The sequence below is a fragment of the Neopelma chrysocephalum genome, unplaced genomic scaffold (genome assembly GCF_003984885.1).
Source record: "Neopelma chrysocephalum unplaced genomic scaffold, ASM398488v2 Primary Assembly neopelma1_25, whole genome shotgun sequence".
NCBI lineage: Eukaryota > Metazoa > Chordata > Aves > Passeriformes > Pipridae > Neopelma > Neopelma chrysocephalum.
In genome coordinates, this window is record NW_020897694.1 from 25,537,135 (window position 1) to 25,560,306 (window position 23,172).

General features: G+C 39.8%; 1 protein-coding gene across 1 annotated transcript in view; it reads left to right on the plus strand.

Annotated features, from left to right (window-relative positions):
- The window catches only part of MBNL2 (muscleblind like splicing regulator 2), a 79,241-nt gene that overhangs the window by 23,017 nt on the left and 33,052 nt on the right, over positions 1-23,172 (plus strand). The window contains 1 exon segment of the mRNA XM_027674655.1: positions 21,332-21,496. Coding sequence (XP_027530456.1) covers positions 21,332-21,496 — 165 coding nt within the window.

Sequence of the window (23,172 nt, forward strand, 5' to 3'; positions counted from 1 at the left end):
TAAAAATTTATGTAAAATTTACAGTATTTGTAAATCTTAGTTATAATCTGCGATGACTATGACTTTCTCTCACACTAGTCTTAAAATTTGGGAATGGTAAATCAGAAGATATCAATATAATATTTAAGCACACTTCTCTTGCAAAATACCTGAATCTGCCTGTTTTGAGCTGTAATAGTAATTCTTCAGTCTACAAGTCATAGTAACCACTTGCGTCATAGATAACCTTGGGTATTGGAAGATGTTTTTTTAAATGGTGGCTTTTGACATGATGTGCTGTGTTATTGGAAGCAAATTGCTTAACAACCATTGCTATTCCTTTGTTTTCCCCTTTGTGAAAGGGATGTAACTGGTTTTTTGTGTTGTTTTTTTTTTTTAACTTATACTCTCTTTTTCTTTCAGAAGGAGGGGAAATTACTAAGCCGTTCAAGGTTAGCAGGGAGGGACAATACTTTCCATTAGACCTGCTATCATAGCTGGGGAAAAAACAAACCAACTTTTGTACTCACAAACCCTTCTTTAGGTCATATTTTTAGATATGCATCTAGGAGTCCATGAATGCATAGATCACATACATATATATATAGGAACACACATGAAATATTTAGCACATGCTATGAACTAGAGGGGTGGGCCCAGAATGCTTTGGATGTGGAGTCACTCCTGCAGGGCAGTGGCAATTTGCCCATGGGTTCTTGACACCCAAAAAACTGGCAGAGTAGGGTGAAGCAGTAGAATTAAGAGGAATTTAGTGCACTGTAGATTGCTTCTGCAGCTCAGAGAAGAGATCCATCCCCAAAATTACGAAGGGACCTTTGTCTTCTTCGAGCAGCTTGGTGGTTGAAGTGGGAGTTGGGATCCAGCACTCAGGGGAAAAACAAGTCATTAATTTAGGTCTCCTGAATGTAGCACCTAAAGTCAGGTCTCCCTTTTGAGCTTTTGTCCCAGTTGTTTAATTTGGGCTCCCCAAATTAAACGGCAGATTGCATGAAAGCCCTTTGAGCTAGGGACCTAGCCACCTCACAGTGCACCCACAGCACGGTGCTACCCTGAAGGCTTTACAGAGAGCAGGTTACAAGTGCCAATTTGCACTGGAAGAGACTAACGTCTACCTCCCACAGGGAGTGAGACTTCATTTCCAGCTTTTTTAAAAATAAGGCATGCCAGAGAGTCTCAAAATCTATCAAGCACACAGTGGTTTTGTTTTCACACTAGAATATCTAGTGATACTTTATCTAATCTTCTGTTAACTTCTGAGTGGGTAAGTGTGCTCTTCTGTTGAGGTTTTCTCTAGTCATCAAAACTGACTCTTGAAAGATATAAGGCAACATGTGAATACACTTTTTCCTCACCTTTTTTAATTTTTACCTGTAATGCAGCTCTTCAATGTGAGCTTGGAGGCTCAAAAATCCAATGAGGTTGATTTTTTTTTTATTTTTTAGTAGATATGACATATATATGATATATATATTATATATATTTTTATGTATATATGCTGCTCAGCAAAGGTTTTCCTTTAAGCGTCACTCTTCATTGTTTTACACTTTACTGAGACTGGAGGCACCTGAGCCCACTCAAGTGCTTTGCTTATTAGTGCTCTATTGAGCAAGACTTTCAGTTACTTTTTTGCCTCGATCTTCACTGGTGAGTGCTCCAGCCACACCACTAGAGTCTCAGAAGGCAAAGGCAGGGACTGGGAGAATGAAGAACTGCCCACTGATGCGGAAGCTCAGGATCAAGACTATATAAGGAACCTGATGAGATGCATCTGTGGGTCCTGAGGGAACTGGCAGACAAGTTTGTAAGCCACCGTCCATCATTTCTGAGAAGTAGTGGCAGTCTGGTGAAGGTGCCACTGACTGGAAAAGGGGAACCATAACCCCCATTTTTAAAAAGGGAAAAAAGGAAGAGAAGACCCAGGGAAATACAGTCAAATCAGTCTCATCTCTGTGCCCAGCAGGATCATGGAGCAGAGCCTCCTGAAAACTATGAGTGGAAAATAAGGAGGTGATTGGTGAAAGCCAATCTGGCTTCACTAAAGGCAAATCATGACTGATGAATCTTGTAACCTTCTACCATGGAGTTACAGCATTCATGGATAAGGGAAGAGCAGTTGATGTCATCTATCTGGACTTGTGCAAAGCATTTGACACTGTTCTGCATGGCATCCTTGTCTCTACATTGGAGAGACATGGATTTGATGGATGGACTACTTAGTGAATAAGGACTTGGCTAGATGGTTGCACTAAAGCAGTTGCAGTCAATGGCTCAATGTCCAAGTGGGGACAAGTAGAGTTCCTCAGGGGTTGGTATTGTGATCGGTGCTGTTTAACATCTCTGTTGGTGACATGGGATCGAGTGCACCCTTCACCAAGTTTGCAGGTGACACCAAGCTGTGTGTGCAGAACACACTGGAGGGAAGAGATGCCATCCAGAGGGGCCTTGACAGGCTTGAGAGGTGGGTCTGTGTGAACCTCATGAAGTTCAACAAGGCCAAGTGCAAGGTCCTACCCCTGAGTTGGGGCAATACTGCACACAGATACAAGCTGGGCAGCAAATGGATTGAGAGCAGCCCTGAGGAGAAGGACTTGAGGGGGTTGGTTGATGAGAAGCTCAACATGACCCAGCAATACTTGCTTGCAGCCCAGAAAGCCAACCATGAAACCCTACCTGGAGTACTGCTTCCAGCTCTGGGTTTCTCAAGATAAAAAAGACATGGACCTGTTGGAGTGAGTCCAGAGGAGGGCCTCAAAGAGCCTCTCCTAAGACAGGCTGAGAGAGTTGGGATTGTTCAGCCTGGAAAAGAAAAGGCTCAAAGGAGACCTTAGAGTGGCCTAAAGGGAGCCAAAAAGAAAGCTGAAAGAGGACTATTTACAAGGGCCTGTAGTGATAGGAGAAGGGGTGATGGCTTCAAACTGAAAGAGGACAGATATAGATCAGATATTAGGAAGAAATTCTTTACTCTGAGGGTAGTGAGACACTGGAACAGGTGGCCCAAAGAAGCTGTTAATACCCCATCCCTGGAAGAGTTCAAGGCCAGGTTGGATGGGGCTTAGAGCAACCTGGTCTAGTGGAAGGTATCCCTGCCCATGACAGGGGTGTTGGAACTAGATGATCGTTGAGTTCCCTTCCAACCCAAACCCAATTCCCTTCAAACACAGTTCTATCATTCTGTGATTCTATTTTATCTATGCCTATTTTATTCATTAAATAGAAGATAGGTTTGAGGGATTTCCATACTGATTTTTATCATAGGCAGTCATGTAACCTCCTTGCTAAAGTTATTTACTAATCTCCATTCTAAACATGTGGGGTTTTTTGTGAGGATTTTTTTGCTTCCATCAGAAGACTTTACTGTAGTGTCTCTTCTCATGTGCATTCTTCTTATTTCCAGCGTGGACTTATTCACTACCGGTTCACCTCCATTTAGCTGAATGCCACTGTTATTCTGCAGCTGAAACAACCACGTTCCTGCTTCCCATCACCCCTTCCTGCAACCACAACTTCTCCTGGGACATTCACTGGAAACAGACATACTCCTCCTTAGCCTTTGTTTTACTCAGTCAAAAAAGCCCTCCATGCTCAGTTTCTCTTTCTGTTAGACAGGCTTTCCTCTCCTTGTGTCACCTTGGCAGCCCTCGCCCATGCCTGCTTCTGGTCAGATCCAACTTATTTGGACACTGGTGACCAGAAACAGGTGTAGCAATGCAAGTAGCGAGTTACCCCAGGAGAGGAAGAGGCCTTGCCACAGCACCTTGCCTTTAGTAGGCAATCCTTATTTGATACATTCTTGAGGCTGTAATTGCCTTTTCCATGGTTTGTCACACCTGTATCTCCGCTGTCAGTCAGTAGTTGATAAAGCATCCATGATGTTCTCTTCTGCCGTGGCCAGTTCCATCTCCAGGTTATAGCCGAACACCTTCCGATCTGTGTCTGCACTGATGTGTTGGGGTTCATGTCACTGGCTAGAAATACTCTGTTCTTTCGTGACGGTTTTCATTCTCCAATTTCCAGTTCATCATCATACCCTGATGCTTCTCTCTTCCCATTCTCAAGAAAGCAAGAGTCATCACAACTTTTCATTAGCTCATCTGGAGCTTCTGAAAAACACAGATCTAAAAAACACGGATCTAGTGTCCCAGAGATATGAAGCTTAACAGTATAATCAAAGCAATTGTTTCTGTACCTGTGACATGAGCCGATGTCCCAATGGATGACTTTTCCTGCAACTGATCCCATATCCAACTAATCGTAAACCTCCAGCTGATTTCATGGAGCACTTCACTGTTCCCACACTTTCTGTACTTTTCTAAGTGCAGTCTGTTTTGCCTGTTTCCAGTACAGTGCCTCAATGGTATTTCCCCTACCTGGAAAATTAAAGTGCAACAGGCTTTCCCTCTGACTGAGGTATATACTTTTTGAAGCTGTATTTATAAATCCATTAATTTAAATACTTTGGGAGCTCTCAGCTATGGTATCACAACATGAATTCCTACCTGTGCATTTCTTTAAGGACCCTTTCACAGGAGAAAAGCCATTGACACTCATAGTCAAGTGTTCTTCAAAATGATCTGACCAGCGGTGTGCATCAGTATGTACTTACACTGTTTCTGTGAACAGCAAGTGAGTTTCTGGGTTTTTTTCTTACTCCTGAGGGCTTCTTTAGAAAAAAAGAAAGAAAAATGGAAATCTGTAAGATTTATCTTTCTCTCACTTCTCTTTTTATTTTGAAAGGAATGTTTCATGCTTTTGTAACATCTGTGTGTGTTGGACTTTGTTTTCTTTTGCTTTTTTCCTCTCTTCTGTCAAAATTCCGTTTCTGTTTTCCATCAAGGATATGTGAAAAATATTTTCAATATATACCATTAAATAGTTTTCTTGTTCTTATACTACTTCCTAGGCATCTGCTGCTGACTGATTTTGGAAACAGGATACTGGGCTAGATGGACCTTGCTCTAATACAGTACAGCTGTTTTATTTTCTTAAATGCTGAATCATTCATCAAAAAAGTGACTTTTATTTATTTACTTGTATGCAGCTGCAGTGGCTCTTGAGAAGCAGATCTGTGGTTTGCTCTTGAGAATATGAAGACAAATTCAGAGGTGTACAACAGCTCATCTGAGTAATTACTGAAGTGTTCCTAATTGTAACCTTCTGTTGAGTACAGAAGCAATTGTGTTGCAATGAAGTGTGCAACTTGCAGAAAGTCTGGATGTTTGAGAAGAGCTGGAGACCGCAACAGCAGGGAAAGAGGGGAGCTACCCCAGATTGCGTTCTGGAGGGAAAAAAAGGGTCCCAGAGGGGAACAAAATCTGCACCAGCCTTGATAGCTGTTGTTGCCACTGCTCAGGAAGGGGAATAGGAGAGAACTGAGTGTGGGGAGGTGTCTAGATTCCATAATACCATATCAAAATTGTAGGTGGTAAATGTTTTATTAAATAGTTTAGCAAAACATTAAGGTCCCACAGCTAGAACCTTTCACATCTTCTTTTTGAAGCTCTTGTTTTAATATTAATTTTGATCCTTAAATATAAAAAATTAGCGGGTGTTTTTGTTGTTGTTTGGTTCTTAAGAAGTAGACAGAGAAATGTGAGCTGTTGCCTTGTAGTGTTCCTTCTTTTGGTATTCCAAATTCATATACCACTGAACTCAGTAACAGGTTGTGGTATGCTGCAGAGAGCCCAAATGTGGCAGAGAATCATAGAAATACTGTTATTAGTGACACTGAACTGATGAAAATGGTCTTATAATGATAGCTTGAGAAACTTAGGAATTTTTTAGGATTCCTAGCTATTAATTTTACCTATTTATGTGGCCATATGTATATATGAAAGTTTTCTTGGTATGAGGATTTGTGTTCATAGATTTTCAACCAATTTCTACATTTGGACATCAAAGTTAGATGTTTACTTTATTTTCACTGTACTTTTACCCATTTTATCATCATAATTGATTTTGTAATGCAGTACATTATCATCTGATTTAATTATTTTCCACAAGGTTAGTTTTTCACTTACTGAAGTTTTATTGTTCAATCCATTCACCTTCTACCTCTATGTTCTTTTATATTTTTTTGAAAGGAGCTAGAAGTTTTGTAAACCTTCACCCTTTTTTAATGTTATAAATTGTCAGAGCATTTACAGATACTGGGCTTTGTTGACTTGTTGCTCAGGAGTTAGTTGAAGTTGGCTGAATGTCTGTCCTAAATACTTCCTGGCTGTGGTACTTGGAATAGCAGTTTTCACTTCTCCGGTGATGGTGAACTAGCCAACAGGCAATATATTTTTATCTGACTCTACTGTCCTTGAAGCACTTTCATTTTAAGGAACGCCTACGTGTATTTTTATTTTAGGCTTAAACAAAGAAAAAATTAAACTTCTGGATTATGAATTTATTTTTCTGAACTATAGGGCAGATAAGGAGACATAGGAATATCAGTGTTAGCCCTTGATCTGTTCGTGAACATGATCAGAAGACAAGACCGGATGCAGTTTGTTTTGTATATAAATTACCTTTCTAAACAGAACATGATGTTTATCTTAAGACCATTAAATAGGTGCTTATGTGTAGCTAATTATCTGAACACACAAGTTCAGGCTGGCTCACCCTGCGTCTTGTGGGATCTGCCAGTGCTAAGGTGAGGGAGATTGGGTTAGGTTGGATAGGGTTCTTTGCTGGCTTTTCTGCTGGTTCCTTAGAGATGGGCATTAGTTTGCAGACAGCACCAGCTAGCCCACACCTCCAGGTGCAGCTACTCAGAGCCATCCTGGGTAATCCCTCTGTCTTGTGGAAAGAGGGAGTGGGAGCTAGGGGCACTGAATAACTGTGCAGTGTCAAACAGCTGAGGGATTCTACCAACGTGCTGCTTGGATCAAGCCTGCTTGGGCCATGCATGGGCATGGAAAAATTTCACTAAATCTCATTCCCAGACTGGCAAATGCTCAATTACCTGTACTCTTCTACAGCCTTAGGGGGTTTGTGGGGTTTCTAAGGGTGTTGGAGAGCAGTGGTAACTAACATGTTTCTGCCATAGCAGGGTTGTCATTGTCTTCTTAGCTGCAGTCAGAGATCTGAAAAATACTTCACTGTACATCTAGGGTCTAGTGTGTATGTATGAGTTTGTTTTTAATAACATGCATAAAAGGTAGGTTTAAGCATTAGACTCATGTTTTTAAGATCTTTATAGGTTATCAAGTCTTTGTGTGTCTGCAAGAAGTACATGATAAATTGGCAGACAGCTGTTTGATGATATATAAATTGTTGTCTGGTACTCAAATAGCTTAACATTTTCCAGCGTGATCAGATGTGTCTGAAATTGTTCAGCTTTACTCCAGGAGAGCTTCTGTTCCTCATTAATTCTAGTACTCCATGAGAGGTTAACAAGTTTGTGTAAGGCTTTGCATTTCCAAAGAGCCATATTTAATTACCTAGCGATTGGCCTTTATGTTGGCGTTTTTATTAAATGCTGAGAAAAGTTCTTTCTGTCAGACTTGCTGATGTTTTTGCATTGTTTTGCTGTAGTCTCCTAACTGGTAACTCCACTTGTTAAACTGGGTTGGCTTTTGCAATCTCCTTTGTTGTGGGATTCTCCCTTGCTTTCCCCAGTACATTCCAGAAATTGTTTGCTCGCAGGCAACTCTATTTATAAGCTTGTTTCATTTCTGTTTGACGTTTGAAAAGGTTTTTCATAGCTCTTACCTTTTCCTTAGTTTCTATGATATGCTAATCAAATGTTCTTTTGCTAGTTAAAACTGAACACTTTATTTGTTAAATACAGCCAGCCAAGGGAGTCCTTCAGTCATGCGTCCCCATTCTTAGCTGTTTCGCTATTTCATTGTTCTCAGGATTAGAGCATGGGAAAACTAATAAAGCATGATCTGCAGTATGGTGGATGGCTGTACATATGATGAACCCTTTATTGAGGCCTTCATACCTTTAAAATTCACTGTGTTTTTTCTTCTTAAAGCAGAAGCTAATTTGTAATTTTCTATTCACTGAAACTTTAAGACTGGAACTACCATTGCTGAGAAGAGTTTGGATAAACACTTGCTGACGAAACATTGGGCTTTCAATGTGGGATGGTAAAGTAAAATAAATAAAAAACCTGGTGACACCTACTGGAGGAGAAATTTTCTTTAAAAATGTTGACAGTGCTTCTGTAATCTTAATGTCAATTTAAAATTAATTAAAAGACATTTTCCCCATTGGCAGTTTATTCCTTTCTACAGAAGTTACTTGTCAAGGAAGATTGAGATTATTTACTATATTCCACAAAATCTTCAGCAGGAGGGCAAGATGCTTCTAACCAGTCTGCTTTTAAGGTGTCTAAAAATCTACAAAAACAAACGGAACTCAGTAATTGTAAGGCTAATAATGATGTGCTTGGGTTGCATTCATGTTTAACTCCTTTCCAAAGCAATCTCTGTGTCAGAGGCTCTATTTTTAGAGGTATAAAGGTACTCTTATAAGAAAATAACTGTTTCTATGTGGTTGGTCTGCCTATATTTATAATCTGTATATCCTGTAGTGTATGGCTTGCCTACCAATGAGGGGAAATAAGTGCAGCCCTTCCAGATTCCTGTGTCGTTTACCGTGTGCTTGCGCTCTATTCAGCAGTGCCTTGGGTCAGAGCTTTGCCCTTGTATGAAAATGCTCCCTCTGGCTCACAGGTCTTCTAGAGGATCCCTAAGGAGTTTTATGTTGCCATACTGTGTTTTTTGGTACGCTGCTACTTACCCTACAGAGCAGCTTGTGTGCCCCAAGACTGGCCTGAAGACGTGAAAATATCTTTGAAAATAGTTCTTTTTTTGGCTTTCATTGCTTTGTTTATTTACTAAGTAGTATAGCATAGGTATTTAATAGCCTGAAGAGTGATACTTTGTAGGTTGCCTTGTGAATGGATAGTAGGAGGTTAATGATGGCTTACACGATACTACAGAATCAGGAACTGTATCTTTTGGGTATGATTTTAGATTAAATTTAACAAAGAAAACCTAGTTCTAGTCTTTGTCTTGCTAAAATGGCAATATAGCTTTTAGTGCTACATATGCCAGCCTTCATGCAGTCACTGTTGTTTGAGGGAGTCCCTCTCTGCGCTGTACTTGAAACCCATGATGAATTATGCTAGCTACTACAGGCTGATTAAAATGGTTATCATGTTTTAAAATGTTTATAATATGTTAGTGTTAAATTCGTAGAATTGGCTGAACTTCCTCCTGCCCTCTCTCCATCCAGACTCTGAATCCCCAGTGATTAAACAAGGGAGTTGACTAAACCTTGTCTAGTTTCTGGTTAGTGATCTCATATTTTGACTATTTCTCTTGATGAATGGTACTCATGCATCACAAATTTTCTTCACTGAAATGCAGCAGGATGGGGAAAAAACACTGAATTGGCCATTTAAATACTTCTTTTCCAGACTGTCCAGGCTTTTTGAAAAATCTGAATCAAGATGGTTTCAATTACAGTTAACATTTCTGAGCGTACTGCATTTTAACCTGTATATCCTTTAAGTTGAATTTGACATGCCACGGCAATTGTAATCACTTTATGATGTGCATATCAAACAAATAAAAACAGAAAATAAAAGCAAATACTTAATGGTTCCTGGCTGTGAAAGCATCACTCTTGTGAAAAGCATGAGATCATTATGCATTTTTTTCTTCCATAAAACTTTGTTTTAGTTTAATATGTTCTTCAGCCTTGTGACATTTATGAAGAATATTTAAACCAAAGTCCTGCAATGTAGCTGTGATTAATGGTTCTCCTGGGAATGATAAAGACATGGTTTAGCCATGCTGCCAGGCCAGATGATTGGCTGGGTACTTTCTCAAAGTCTGCATGCAGTTTAGAGGCCTTGTTGTTTGTGATCTTCTTCTCCTTCCTGCTCCAGAGAGGAAAGTTCTCAGCACTTCTGGACTCTCCGTTTTTCCTCTGGAGCAGAGAGAGAGAAGGTTGTATAATTTTCTCCTAGAGTTTCTTACTGCATTGTTGTTGCCATTTGGCATAAAAAGCAGTAATGGAAGCCTTGGCTGTGCGTTTGGCTTCTGACCGCATCCTGCTTCTTCCCCTTTGGCACCCAAACAAAAGGAAGCATTTGACAAAAAGATGTTTGATGGGAATCTCTGTCTTGTAACTGCTGCTCAGATAAGGTGCAGGCAGTGAAAACGCTTTACCCACAAAGGAAAGTCATAAATTATGTGGTACTTTGGTTCCTGTTTGGAGAACACTATGTCAGACCTTGAGTTAGTTTCTCCTGAGAAACAGATGAGTGTGGTGCCAAACCTGTAAAAACTTCCAAGAGACAGACACTCAAAGCTGTCTGTTTGTCACTGTTGCAGGAGAGCCTGCCTGTCTCCTGTAGAAACTTTAGGGGGAAGGAAGAACAAGTCACAAAACTGGTTCCTTTAACCATACTTGGTCTCCTTTTGTTCTGTGCAGAGTGGAAGTAATGCTGTCTAGTATCACAAGAATAAATTCATTAATAAATCCATTAATAATTTTAAGGGAGCCATTTGTAATGTGATCCTGTAGAACCAGCCCTATGCACAGGTCCAAAAGGGAGTGAGTAGCTTGCTTTCAGGCCAGGAGATTGATGAACATGTGTTAGAGTATTATTACCAACTGACTGTCAGGGTTAAAAGAAGTACCATGTGACTGCCTATTTGCTGTCTGAGAAAGAAGGCTGTGTAATTAGTAGATTAGTAGAAAAATAGAAGATAGTGGTCATATCATTGAGGTTGGTATCACTACATTTACTCATGACACTGATGAAGACAGGTACCATGGATTGGAATACAATGACAATGTCATTGCAGTATAATAAATGGTAGGGAGTCTAGTGTGTGAGTTCCCCCAAAAGTGGATATATGGGTTGGAAAACCTAGAGGAAGTATTTTAATTTAAAATTAACCCAGAATTTTATTTAGTCAGCGCAGAATCTGTCTTAAGGAAGATAATAATTTTCTGCTCCTTCAACACAGTATTGAGAAGGTGTAAGTGCTCTCAAGACCACAATCCCATATTCTAATTTTGGAATGAATATATCATTTAGGGAAGGTAATAAGACATCCTAATGTGTCTTATCTTTTCTCATAAACTGATTTAGTTGCCTAATTCTGTAAGCTACCATTTGAGATAAAGGTAACTGCATTATATTTCTTGTATTTTTGCCAGATCTTCTGGTGAACGGGGATGGATAGTCCTTCAGCAAAAAGAAAAGGGTTTTTTTGGCTTACTGGGATGCCAGGGCTTCATTCATTCCTCTTCCTTGAATTTCTGGACCTTTTCCACTCTTCTCCCTCCCTTTTTTTTTAACCTGATTTAGTTTGTTGATTTTGTGAGTATTTCTCACTGGTAACTCTTATGTCCTGCTGCTTCAGGGAGGGGTCTCACTGCCCCTCTTGCTGATAGTGCTGGTTTCCCTGTTCCCTGAAGAGGAAAATTCAAGGTGTGTCACTCTGCAAGAAAAGATATAAACTAAAATTTTTCGCTGATGTTAAGAAACCAATTCCCAGAAGAGGAGGAGCATGCTCTGGATACAGAAAAGGTGGGGAAAGGTGGCCTGTTTACCCTTTGGTTTTCAGGTCAGGCACAGTTGATTGTTCTCTGTAAGCAGCCCCATGGTGATATGGTGTCTTTTCATCTCAATAATTTGTTTGCTGCTTCTCAGGAGTTATATAAAGTAAGGGGGATTTTATGTGTGATTCTTCCTTGAAAATGCATATCTATTAATTTTTAGGAGGTTTTTCTGTAATTCCTGCTTTTTTAGTGCGGTTCCAAATACATGGCGTTTCTAAAACATCGAGAAGTTTCTGTTTGTTTTCAGCAACTTTCCAGTCAGCTGAGAGCTGGTGTCAAACTCCAGCCCTTGCTGGCTAGTCCCAGGAGCAAAGCCGATGATTTATTAATAACGCAGCTGCGGTTCCAGCACTGCTGCTGAGAGCGGATAAACACTCCTCCTCTGCAGAGGGACAAGACTGTGTACTTTTCACCTCTGCAGTTATGTAAGGTGTCCTCGGTGATTTGTGTATTTAACTCAGACCTTCCTTTTTCCTTTTGTTGGCAAGACGATTGACCAAGAAAGTGTGAAATCTGCAACAAGGAAGAGGCCCAGGAAGCCCCAGCTGGACTGGGAGCCCCAGAACATAGATGGGTGCAGGGTGGTCTGGCCAGGGTGAAAGCGTCCCCATGAGAAGCGGCAGAGGGACTCCGAGTGGCACATCAGGTCACCCCCAAAGCAGTTCATAGTTGCTGGACATCCAGCTCAAGACCTGGGGGCTGTGACACACTGATGTCCAAGGTGACTTGTTCAAGGTGTGTTAGGTTTGCCCTTCTCCGTAGTACACAAGTGGGGTCTAGTGGTACATATTGGACTTGCTACATCATGCTGATGACCTTTTCCATATGGTGGGACTCTTCCAAATAATGGGTCTTTCCCAAATCTTCTTTAATACACTGCAACTCTCAAATGAAACATCTTCTCAAGGCTCCCTTGGCCAGGTGAATTTCAATAGGAAGCTGATGTAGCCAGTTTTACAGCACTCCTCTCGCTTTCTTTCTGATCCAGTCAACCAGGCTCCTCACTGCCAAGGCATATCTCCTGCTCTTTTTTGATGACATACAGCTGATGTTATGTCTTCTCTTGAGGCATTCTGGTGTGTCATTGAGGGAACCATTGCCAGCATACCAGCCTATTGCCTGGTCCTTGCTGGGCTGTTCACCCTTTGGGCTCACAGACATCCCTGCAGCACAGACTTCTCATTACTTACTCTTTCTTTTCTAACCTGGTTATGGTGGAGAACATGTGGTATGAACATTAGAGCATATATTCTATGTGCTGAGCCACAGTGATTTTCCTTTACAGGCCACCAAGAGAGAAATAAGGTGTTTCAGGGCTTGACTGTCAGTTCTAAAGTTATCTTTGCTTACCTTTTCACTGCAAAGTGGTGTTTCCAAACCAAGGGAGTTTAATCTCAGTCCTATTCATATGGGCAAGCTTGCATTAAAGTCAGAATATTTGATGGCTTTCTGTGGGAATTGTAAAGGAGGTGAGGAAAGAGGTAGGTCAGGAAGTGGTGCCACACCATACCCATCTTCTTGTTCAGTCTTTTGCCATTATGCTACACCGCTGTTGCCTTTTCTCTTGCCAGCTGACCTGCAGTCAAACAACTTTACTGGCATTACTTCTGGAATGGTTATTTTTGTCTGCTCTGGAGATATTGAGAAAATTTGAAGAAAATTGCCTCTTCCCAAGGTCTTATCTTCTTTTATAGTTCAGTTAAATTTAATGGTGGAGTATGTTGTTTACCAGCAGAAATCTGTGTCACCTTGACTTACAGTGTGGTCCCACCTGCAATTTTACACAGCTGTCATCTGTCTTCCACGAAAACACTCAATCCTTGAGATGAGCAGGTGCGTTAAAGCTGCCCAGCCATCAGTTAACTGTGTGTGATGCTGTATTGTGAGACTTTATAAAGGTTTTAGGCATTTTTTCTATGATGCAGGAATCTGTGAATGCGTTGACTTCTCTGACTGGGCAGAGTTGGAGGGCTTAGATCACTGTTCTGCTATTGAAACCCATCTTGAGTCCCATGGTTGGCTGCATCTAGTCCTCCCACAGGAGGAGCTGTGTGTTTGTTGGAGCCCTACACCCTGCGAAGAGTCTCACCACCCATGTAATAGAAATCAGACATTTCAGGAATTTTATCTACACAAAGTCATGTTTCCCTCTGCTTTATTTATGTTCATTCCGTAGGGTTTTTCCCCTATACTACGTGTTGGCTGCCTCTTGTTCCATGAAAAGTGTCTGTGTGCATTAGAGTAAAGATTTATTTCAAGGGTTGTCCATAGTTGCTTGTGATGTACTACTGATCAATGCTGGTAGACAAACTTGAAGCTAAGATAAAAATAACTGGTTGATTTTGAGTGCCAGTATGTGGGGGAAATGGGAAAAGAAAAATAAAAGGAGCTACATAATTGAGGAAGAAATAATCTTTATTGCCCTATTATTCTCAAATTATTTTCAAGGCAGTAAACACAGAAATAAAATAAATTGATATTAGTTTAAACTGTTGTTTCTCTGTCTGAATTTTCTTTTCTTATTTGTTAGGGTAATCTCAAGGATGTTTGTCAAACGACTTACAATTTCATAAATGTCTTTTTTTTTGGCATCTGCAATATCTGCTTGAGTTCTTTCTCTTCTGAGCAATTTAATATTGAGTACACTTCCCTTGATATTCCAAGGCAAATTATTAAACCATTCTCTATAGCTATGCTCAACATTTGTTTGAAAGAGCATCTTGAGAGACTCAGAGCTCTTAGTGCATTGCAAATGTGCTCTTTAGTAGAACATTTTGTCTTTTTCCATTTAAATAAGTATCTTCTATTAAGTCTTTAGTGGTAAGACTCTTATATCATTTAGACATTCCATCTTTTTGTAAGACTTCCATTTTTGTTCAATATTTTTCTATTTTTTCTATCAGTTACAGGCAGTTCTTGTTCTCTAACTTTATGAATAAAATGATTCATTTTTATTTTACCAGCTTTCAGTTTCTTGCAAAAAAAATTGAAGTCATTAAAAGAGTAGCTAATGGGTTTTCTTAGCTTATTGGAAACAGAATCAGACTGAAGTCACCTGAGAGTTTTTTGCCTTCTTTTTCATTTCTGCTTTAGCAAGTGAGTTTGCCTTCTACTTTTCTTGAAACGGAAGTGTGTAGGTGCGTATAAATATGTATTCAAGCTCACTAACTTCAGTGGGTGGACTTGCAAGGTGGCCTTGGAAATACAGAACTAAGTTCTCAGAAAAGTTAAGTTGTTTTTGTTGGTGACTTTTGTTTGTGTCTTTTGTTTTTTCAGGAAAACAGATCCAAGAGCTGAACTATTTCAAATGTAATATAAGAAATGCTTGTGTTTTTATGAAGTACATTTTTTCCTTTAGGTCTTTGTGTTTATAAGATGTATGGCAAATAGTGAAGTCTGAGGAATTCGAACTCTCCATCAAAAGCTCAATGTTTCTATTACTAGTACAGTTTGGTCCTTTTGAAATTATTTTTCCATTTCACAAATAGTTCAAACATGTCTCATTTTCAAGATAAGAGGTCTTACTCTGAACTGTGTTTCTTTCTATAAAATTAGATACAATTCTGCTTAGTCTAGAGGAATTATGTTTTCATAAGCATGCCTATTTGCAAGTCAACATACTCTAGATGTGAAATTATGCAAAATTTTAAAAAAATTTGAAAGTTTTTGTTATGCCTTAAGGAAGAAATAAAATGCTAAGTTACATTTTTTTAAATCTATGACTAGTCATTCTTAAGACTTAACTAAATCCCCTAAGTCCTTGCACATATGCATAACTCTAGAAGCATGTGTAGTTCTACAGATTGTGTGAGATGGTGCATATTCACAGCAAGTACAAAGGGAATACTTTAATGGAGCTGTGATGTCTGGTTTTTTACTTTCTGAGAGAAGTTAGGAAGCAGATTGACCTGCATAGGAAAATTGAATTAATGGATTGTGATGTTAGATGGAAAATACTTTTTAACTCAGTCCAAACTGAAGTCTTAGGGTTTTCCGTGAATGATGAAAGTGCTGTTAATGATTGAGCTCTCATGTACTAAAATATATAGGGTAATGCATACATGCACGTCCTATAGGACAAGAGGAATTACCCCTCTCTGCATATGAATACACAGTCAGTGTTTTCCTTAGTTTTTCTTCCCCTTTTTGGTATTTCTGCATTTGAAAAATAACTTTTGAACAGGATGTTTTGGGCTGGTAGAGTTAGTGTGGCTGTCAATGCACAGGAACAGAAGCTTAAGTATCTCAAAATACCTGCCGTTCCATTGACTGGGTCTGCTTTTAGCCTCAGGGAGCACAGGATTATCGGAATTGAGAAGTTCCTGATTTATGCAATGGTGAAATTGTTAAATTGATTGGGTGAGACCACACACATGTTGCCAACCAGCGTTTGCTGAGGGACTGCTCCAGATGAATCCCAAAGGAGAAGAAACAGTTTTTGCTCTTGACAGAAACTCTTCCAGAGAAGTATTTATGGCTTAGGTACCTCCACAGCTGCTGACATTGCTGTCTCTGTGGCTATTCTTGCCATATGCCGCCACCACCCCGGACAGCAGCCTGTGCTAGCTCTTGCTCTGCCGAGGTTTGAACACTATGTAATATGTTCAGGTATCTAATATCAACACCAAGCAGGTGATGTGTAGCTAAGCAGCATGTCCACAGTTGCAAGTTTATTAAAATATGTTCTGATCTTTACAGGCATGTACAAGTTTGCTGACGCAGCATAATGCAGAAAATTGCAAAATTTTTTTCCAGTAGGAGAGGTAGTTGTGGCATCAGGTGATTTTTACTTTTTAAAAATTTGTGTGTGTGTATATGTGTGTCTTTTCTAATTCCAGCAAATGTTTGGATCTTAGAGTGTCTAGCTGGAAACCAGAAAACCCTTTTTCCTTTGTATAACCGGTTACTCAGATGCCTTCTAAAACCATTCATATCTTGGAAGTCATATACTTCCCCCCCCCATTAGACTGCATATTTAATCCTGAGAGATCATACAATTTCATCTGCATTTGTTAATTTTAGCTTGTTTTCTTAAGGAAACAGGTTTTGCGTAATTGCACTATCCGTATTTTTGCCAGCATCATCCTCTCACCCTAATAACTTTTGAACATCCTAGCCAATTTCAAGCAAAGTTGCTAGAAGCAGACATCTCTTAAAGTTCTTACTGGTTATGCAAAAATCAGTGTCTGGGTACAAGAGAGAGATCCAAAGTACTACCCTATTAAGGAAAAGGCTGGAGTGGGCGCTAAGCCACACCCAAGTGTGGTCTGCCAGCCGCATTCACATCTTGGCTGGCTCTTCAGGACATGCAAGTCTCAAGCGAGTTATATTTATCGTATGAGTTGTTTCGTGGTCTGTAGTTAGGAGGGGTGGGAGGATGTTCTGGGGGAGAAGGAAGGATAGAGGTGGGGTACAGTAGGAAGCTGTGAGTTTGTGGAGAACAGAGGTGGGTAGAGGGAGCTGGAAGCACCCTGGGGAGCGAGGTTAGGAACAAGAGACAAATGTCTGCAAGGCAGCAGGCCTTCCTGTTTCTGCTTCTCATCATATAACCTGTCCTTTAAAGGTGATGGGATGTCCTGTGTCAGATGTTAGGTCATGTTGTGAGGTAGGGGAGGCATGCTCTATTATTGCCCACTAATAGCATCAATATATTGCCTGAAATCAGTACCTGAGTGAAATCATTATGAATGCTTTAATTGATTCTTGGCTTAAGAAATAAAAGAAACATTGGTTTGCCTTTTTTTTATTATTCAAACATTTTTATGAAAGATAAAGGTAATTTTGGTAAGTAAAAGCTAACTTATTATTATGCATAAGGAATTCCCAAGCCTGGATGAATTATTATTATTGTTGTTACTATTTGAGCAATAGTAAAATACTGAAGAAAGCTGTATATTTATAAAATATTCAAGACAGAGACGTGGCTGTACAACTTGTAGACAGGAAATGGGTTCGTAGTATATTAATATGCAAAGTTATGGGGTGTTACTTCTGAAATTACCTCATTTTGCTTACCTTAAAATTTGAAGCACATACCTAGCTTTTTAATATACTCTAGTCTGTGGGCTGTCTTGTGCAATTGATCTTAGACAAACTACCTATTGTTCTTAATAGAAAAACTTATTGATTTTAAAAAAAGAGTTAGTGGTGTGACATGGCTTGTTAAGGGATGTGTTTTTGAAATTAAGCCAGTCACGTAACAGCTCCCAGGACCATTGCCCCGGCAGAAGCAGAGCTTCTCCTTGCCGTGCCCGAGTAATGGGCACTGAAGTCCTTTGAGTCCCCAGATCCTTGATGCACCTTTTCCCTTTCCCACTGCTTCGCTGGAATGAAGCCTGTGGCACAGTCCAACACGAGCCACAACATGTTCCCAGTCTGGATAATTAGCAGTAGAAAAGTCATTTTTTTGCTAAAACTTTCCATTACCCAACTGAAATGTGGTGCTGTGCATTAGGCTAGCTGTAGAGGACAAAGGCAGAGAAATGGAAGGTCAGAGTTAGGTTCGATCCTTCCAGGATGTGGGGAGTAACAGACTGCTCGGAATTTAATCTGATGTCTGTTCATTGTTACTATCCATTGCAGGTAAGGAGGCAGCTCACTGAAAGTGCATTTTTCGCAGGAACTCCCATGGGCAGTGCACAACCACTTATGATGTGCTTGTTGATAACCTTCGCTTCGTGGGTGACAGGAGTTTCTAGGGACCCAGTTTCAAACCAATCTGTCTGTGCCCTCAGTTTCAGGACTCTAACTCGTATCTGGGAGCAGGTGAAAAGTTGTAAGAAGCAATTATTTTTCCCTGCCACCTGCCCTGTCCTGCTGAGTTTGTGCCATCGTGTGCCAGAGGGACTCAATGTCTGCGGAACAGCTCTTAAACTGCAGTGGTCTTAAGAGCTAGGATGAACGTCTCTCCAGAGGCTTGATACTGATGCACCCTAAAGTTAAAGTACTCAGCTTTGTCTCTGTATCTGTGATCATGTGGCCTGCTAGCACAGTAGTTTTTTGCAATAATCCGAAGTGGACTCTTATTGATGTTGACCTAACCAATGTGTTGAATATGCCTGTGTGTTGTGTACAGTTCTGCTGTTTGGTTGATATGTGCTGACATGTCCATTGGACTTCATATTTGACTTTTTAATAAACAAAAAAATTCAGGATCCCATTTGATTGAAATGATACTACAGGTTTGAATTTTTGCTTGTGCAGTGATTAGTAGTTGGGACATGAAGCATTTGGGAAAAAAGGAATGAAAACGCTTATAGGCGTTTTCCTGCTACCATTGTAGGTCCAAAAAGTAAAAGCTGATCTCAGAATTTATTTAATTTTGATAGTGAGGGTTGGATTAATCTCCTCCACTATTTTCAGTGCTCATTCCACTGCAGTTTATTTTGGGTCATTTAATTTCAACAAGGCTTGATCTGTTTAGAGGGCTTTCTATAGCAGCATAGCGGGACCACACAGCTCTTTTATAGTATGTACGTTCATTGCTAACTGGGAGCTCAAAAAGCTAGTAAACGAGGCACAGACTTGAATAAGGTTAGAGAGGACACTACATTTTTGTATGGTTGGATTATTTAGAAAGTTTTCAGAAATAACCAATCTTGTGTGCTCTGTGAGTTGCTTTGCAGATCTTGAAGTGGTGGTATACAGTAGTTGTGTGCTTTCAGAGGTAAGACTGGAGGCAGTCTTCAGGTTTGAGGTACTTCAGAAGCCACTGTGGTGGAGAGTTGTTCTCAATCCTCATTTAAGGAGCATTTTAGTTTCGACGGGTAGATATTTCCATCAGGTACAGTAGTTTGATGTGATTTTGCTGTTTTAATTTTTAGATTCTTGTATGAACCATTCATACACAAAATAGATTAAGGTAGAATAGATCTCAGTTAAAAATGTCTAAATCAGTTAGCCTTCATCAGCCAGCACAAAAGCGTATGGTCATTACCTGCGCTGAGCCATCCCCAGTTTAACATTATGAAGGCAAAGGCCTTGTCCCTGCCAAATGAAAGAGCCAGCCTTCTTTTGTGTTCATCAAATCATGACTATTTCTGGTTCTGCTCATGCCAGCTGACAAAATATCATTTCTTTTGTGGACTTCATTAAACCAGATAGCATTAGGGATTTACTCAACAGAAGGAAAGGCATGATGTCCTGAAAGTGGCTGCATCTATACTAGCAGGTTAAAACAGCACTGAGACCATTGTTTTTTCTTAAATTTTTAGCTTTCTTGATGTTTTCTGGCCTCTGCTGTTCAGTATACTCCCAAGCAGTGGCCAGGGGTAGTTCAGGAAAGGGCTGGCTGTTCTCAATAGTTAAATAACGTGGAAATAGCTGTTTGCATTCCTGTTAGCCTCAATGCAGGAGAACCTTCCTGAACATGTTTAACTCATTCCTGTACAGCTAGTTATTACATCCTTATATTAGATTAGAGGCAGAATCTGCAGTGTTTCAGTGTCTAAGTAAAAAGTGTAACACTGTTGTTTGGGGACATTCAAAGCCTACTGAAAGTTTTGTAGCTGTATGTGTGTGGGCATGCATACACGGAGCCAGTGTATGTCTGTACTGTGTGATGTTCTTGTATAGGGATCTTGATGCTTTTTTGGCTATAAGAGGATATTCCTGCTTTGCCACGGATAGAAAAGCCCTAATACCAATAAATGGAAAGTCTAAAAAGCATTTCTTAAAAACATCTCAATTTGGAAACTTACCTTATACAAGTTGAGTGTATCAAATGCAGTTTGACTAGCGCTCTAGGTCCTCTGGTTACAGCTCTTAAAATTCTGTAATTGTTTGTGAGCCTTGTCATCAAGGAGCTTCTGATCTCAACAGGTCCTGCCCTGCAGCTGCAAAACCTCCTGATGCACCCTACAATTTACTTTTTTGAGGGAAAATTTATCAGTGCGTGTTATGCCACTCTACCTGCATTTGTGGTGAGCATACACAGCTTGTAGAGCTGTCCATCTCCTCCAACCACAAGCCACTTCAGAGATGACAGCCCACCTATATTTTTGTTGTCTCTTATTACCTCATTACTGTCTAAAAATTCCTGCTTTCATGTTGATTGGGAGCTTTCCTTTTGCTGTGTACCTTCAGATTTAGCTCCATGCACTGCTTCTAAATTTAGTCTGTAAAAGTACCAGCTTTACTTCTGTTCTTTTATACTTGAATGGAAATAGTTCAAAGTTGTGCTGACGTAATAAAAACAGGAGGCTAGAAGGCAGTGAACTGGAATAAGGGCAAACGTATGAGAGAACACAAGCAGAGTGGCCACTTTAGATCCTTACTGCCATGAACACACACAATTATTTGTAATATGATGTAATTAAAAGCTGCATTACTCTTAAAGAAGGTTTCAATTTGTTATTCATAATGTAATGTCATTTATAAAAAAACTTTTATGTTACAGTAACACCAGCTACTGTAACGAAGATGCTATGAGAGGCAGTTCAGGTAGCCTGGATAATTCTCAGTGTTAATTGTATGGCAGTGATCTGTACTGAACAATGAAAATGCTGATTCAAAGCCTTTCTGTTTTGTTTGGGTTTTTTTCCTGTGGCTAATAGCCTAAATGATCAATCAGAGGTGGTGGGCTGAGGCAGAGCTTAAGGCCATCCGCTCCTCTTAGTCTGCTACAGGACAGTTCACAGGACACACCCTGTGTTTCATTAGTTCTTGCTTAGTTTATAGTATCATATTTTGCTCGCAGGCATTAAACTATCATCAAAAGCAGCAGGCCGATTAATGTGACTTCTTTTTCCAGGGTCGTTGTACAAGGGAGAACTGCAAGTACCTTCATCCGCCAACACATTTAAAAACTCAACTGGAAATCAATGGCAGGAACAACTTAATCCAGCAAAAAACTGCAGCAGCAATGCTTGCCCAGCAAATGCAGTTCATGTTTCCAGGGACACCGCTACAGCCAGTGGTAAGTGTATTTCTCTGATGGTGTTAATGGTAAGTAAAGTTGAAGACTATATTGACCTGCAAAAATTCTCTAAACTAGTAGCAATGAAAATAGTCCCTGTCCGTCGACTTAAGGAATTGCCGAGATGCTAGAGATATGTTCATTTATATTTGCATTTGAAGATAAAATGGAGTGTTGCTGTAGATTTGATTTATATTTCTTTTATCCCAAAACAATTTGCAATTTTTTCCTCTTTTCTGCCTTCATTCAGTTCATGACAGGTTTGCAAGGCTTTTCCCTATAATCTTTCTGGAGGTGAAAATTTGAATAACAACAATAATTTGCTAGTAAGTCATTTGAGTAGGAATGCCAAGTTTCTCAGGAGTCTATGGGTTTGAATGGCTTTAAATATTATTTAATGCCAATACCAGGAACAAAGGTTAATGTCATTCTGGATAGCATTTTCTTACTCTGCTGGAGTCTGAAGTGTCGCAGGATAAACAGAGAATTGGTGGTGCATGCACTTCACAAACTCAGTGGTTTTGTCTCAAGATGATGCTCATGGTGCCTGGGACACTTCTAATCCAGAAGGTGGCATGGAACTAGAGTCTTGCATCAGTTGCTCTGGGCTGCCCTTGCAGTTGGGCTTCTCACTGTAGCAGACTTCCAAACCATGGTTTGGCATGTAATCTGAATTAAACTTTGCACACATGGCTGCTAATGGTGTTTTTTCAATCTAAATGCCTAGTGTAAGGCATCCCACTGGAGTGGGATTTCTTTTCTAACTTGAGGCATCTGGAGTGTTGGCATCAACTTCTGTGTTGGACTTGCAAGGTCCTTTTAGAGTTTATCAGAAGACATAGGCACTCCTAATTACCATTCACTTGGCTTCTTTCAGACATCTGCATTTGGTTTTCTGAGTGCCTTTGTCTTTCCATGGGCTACTGCAGAAGTCAAGTGTAAGCATTTCAGAAACAGACATCTGTATTTAGTCACAGGAAGCTCACCCCAGATGCCTTTTTCAAATGTGTTTTTGTACTTGAAACAGCTGCTGTCAGGTGCGATTGGGAATTGGGTGTCAGGACTCCTTGAATTTCACATGTTCATCAAATTGTATCTTGGTTATATTTACCGAATGTGTTTTGATATTTTGTGGGTTTTTACTGCTTGAGTTTTCATCCGAAAAAGTTTTGATGAAGCAATAGATTCCACTGCTTAGTATTATGAGAAAAATTGAAGTGGAAAATTATACTTTTTTCTTCTTGCCCGTTTCGTCATTTGAACTTTACAATTTCATTGATGTAATGTCTTCTGTACTGATTGCTGTGATAAAAATGCCAGGTTTTATTTCTCTGTCTTGCATAAATTGACAGATTAAGATGACTCAACCTTGACCAAATGGATAAAAAGTGAAAGAAAATTCTGTAGAAGTCATTTGACATGTGGATTATTCTTAAAATTATATCTGATACAAAGCTGTTATTTATATTTCATATAACATATTGTCCTCAATATAGTTGAGCCATTGTTTCATATAAATGTTCACTATTACGCTTTTAAGAATTTAGCTCACATTTGACATATAAACTGGGTTGCTTGATATCAAGCAGTTTTCATCACTGATAAAACCAGAGCATCATACACTTTTAACTCTCTAGGGCTGGTAGATGCCATTTCCATACAGTTGTTTATCCTGG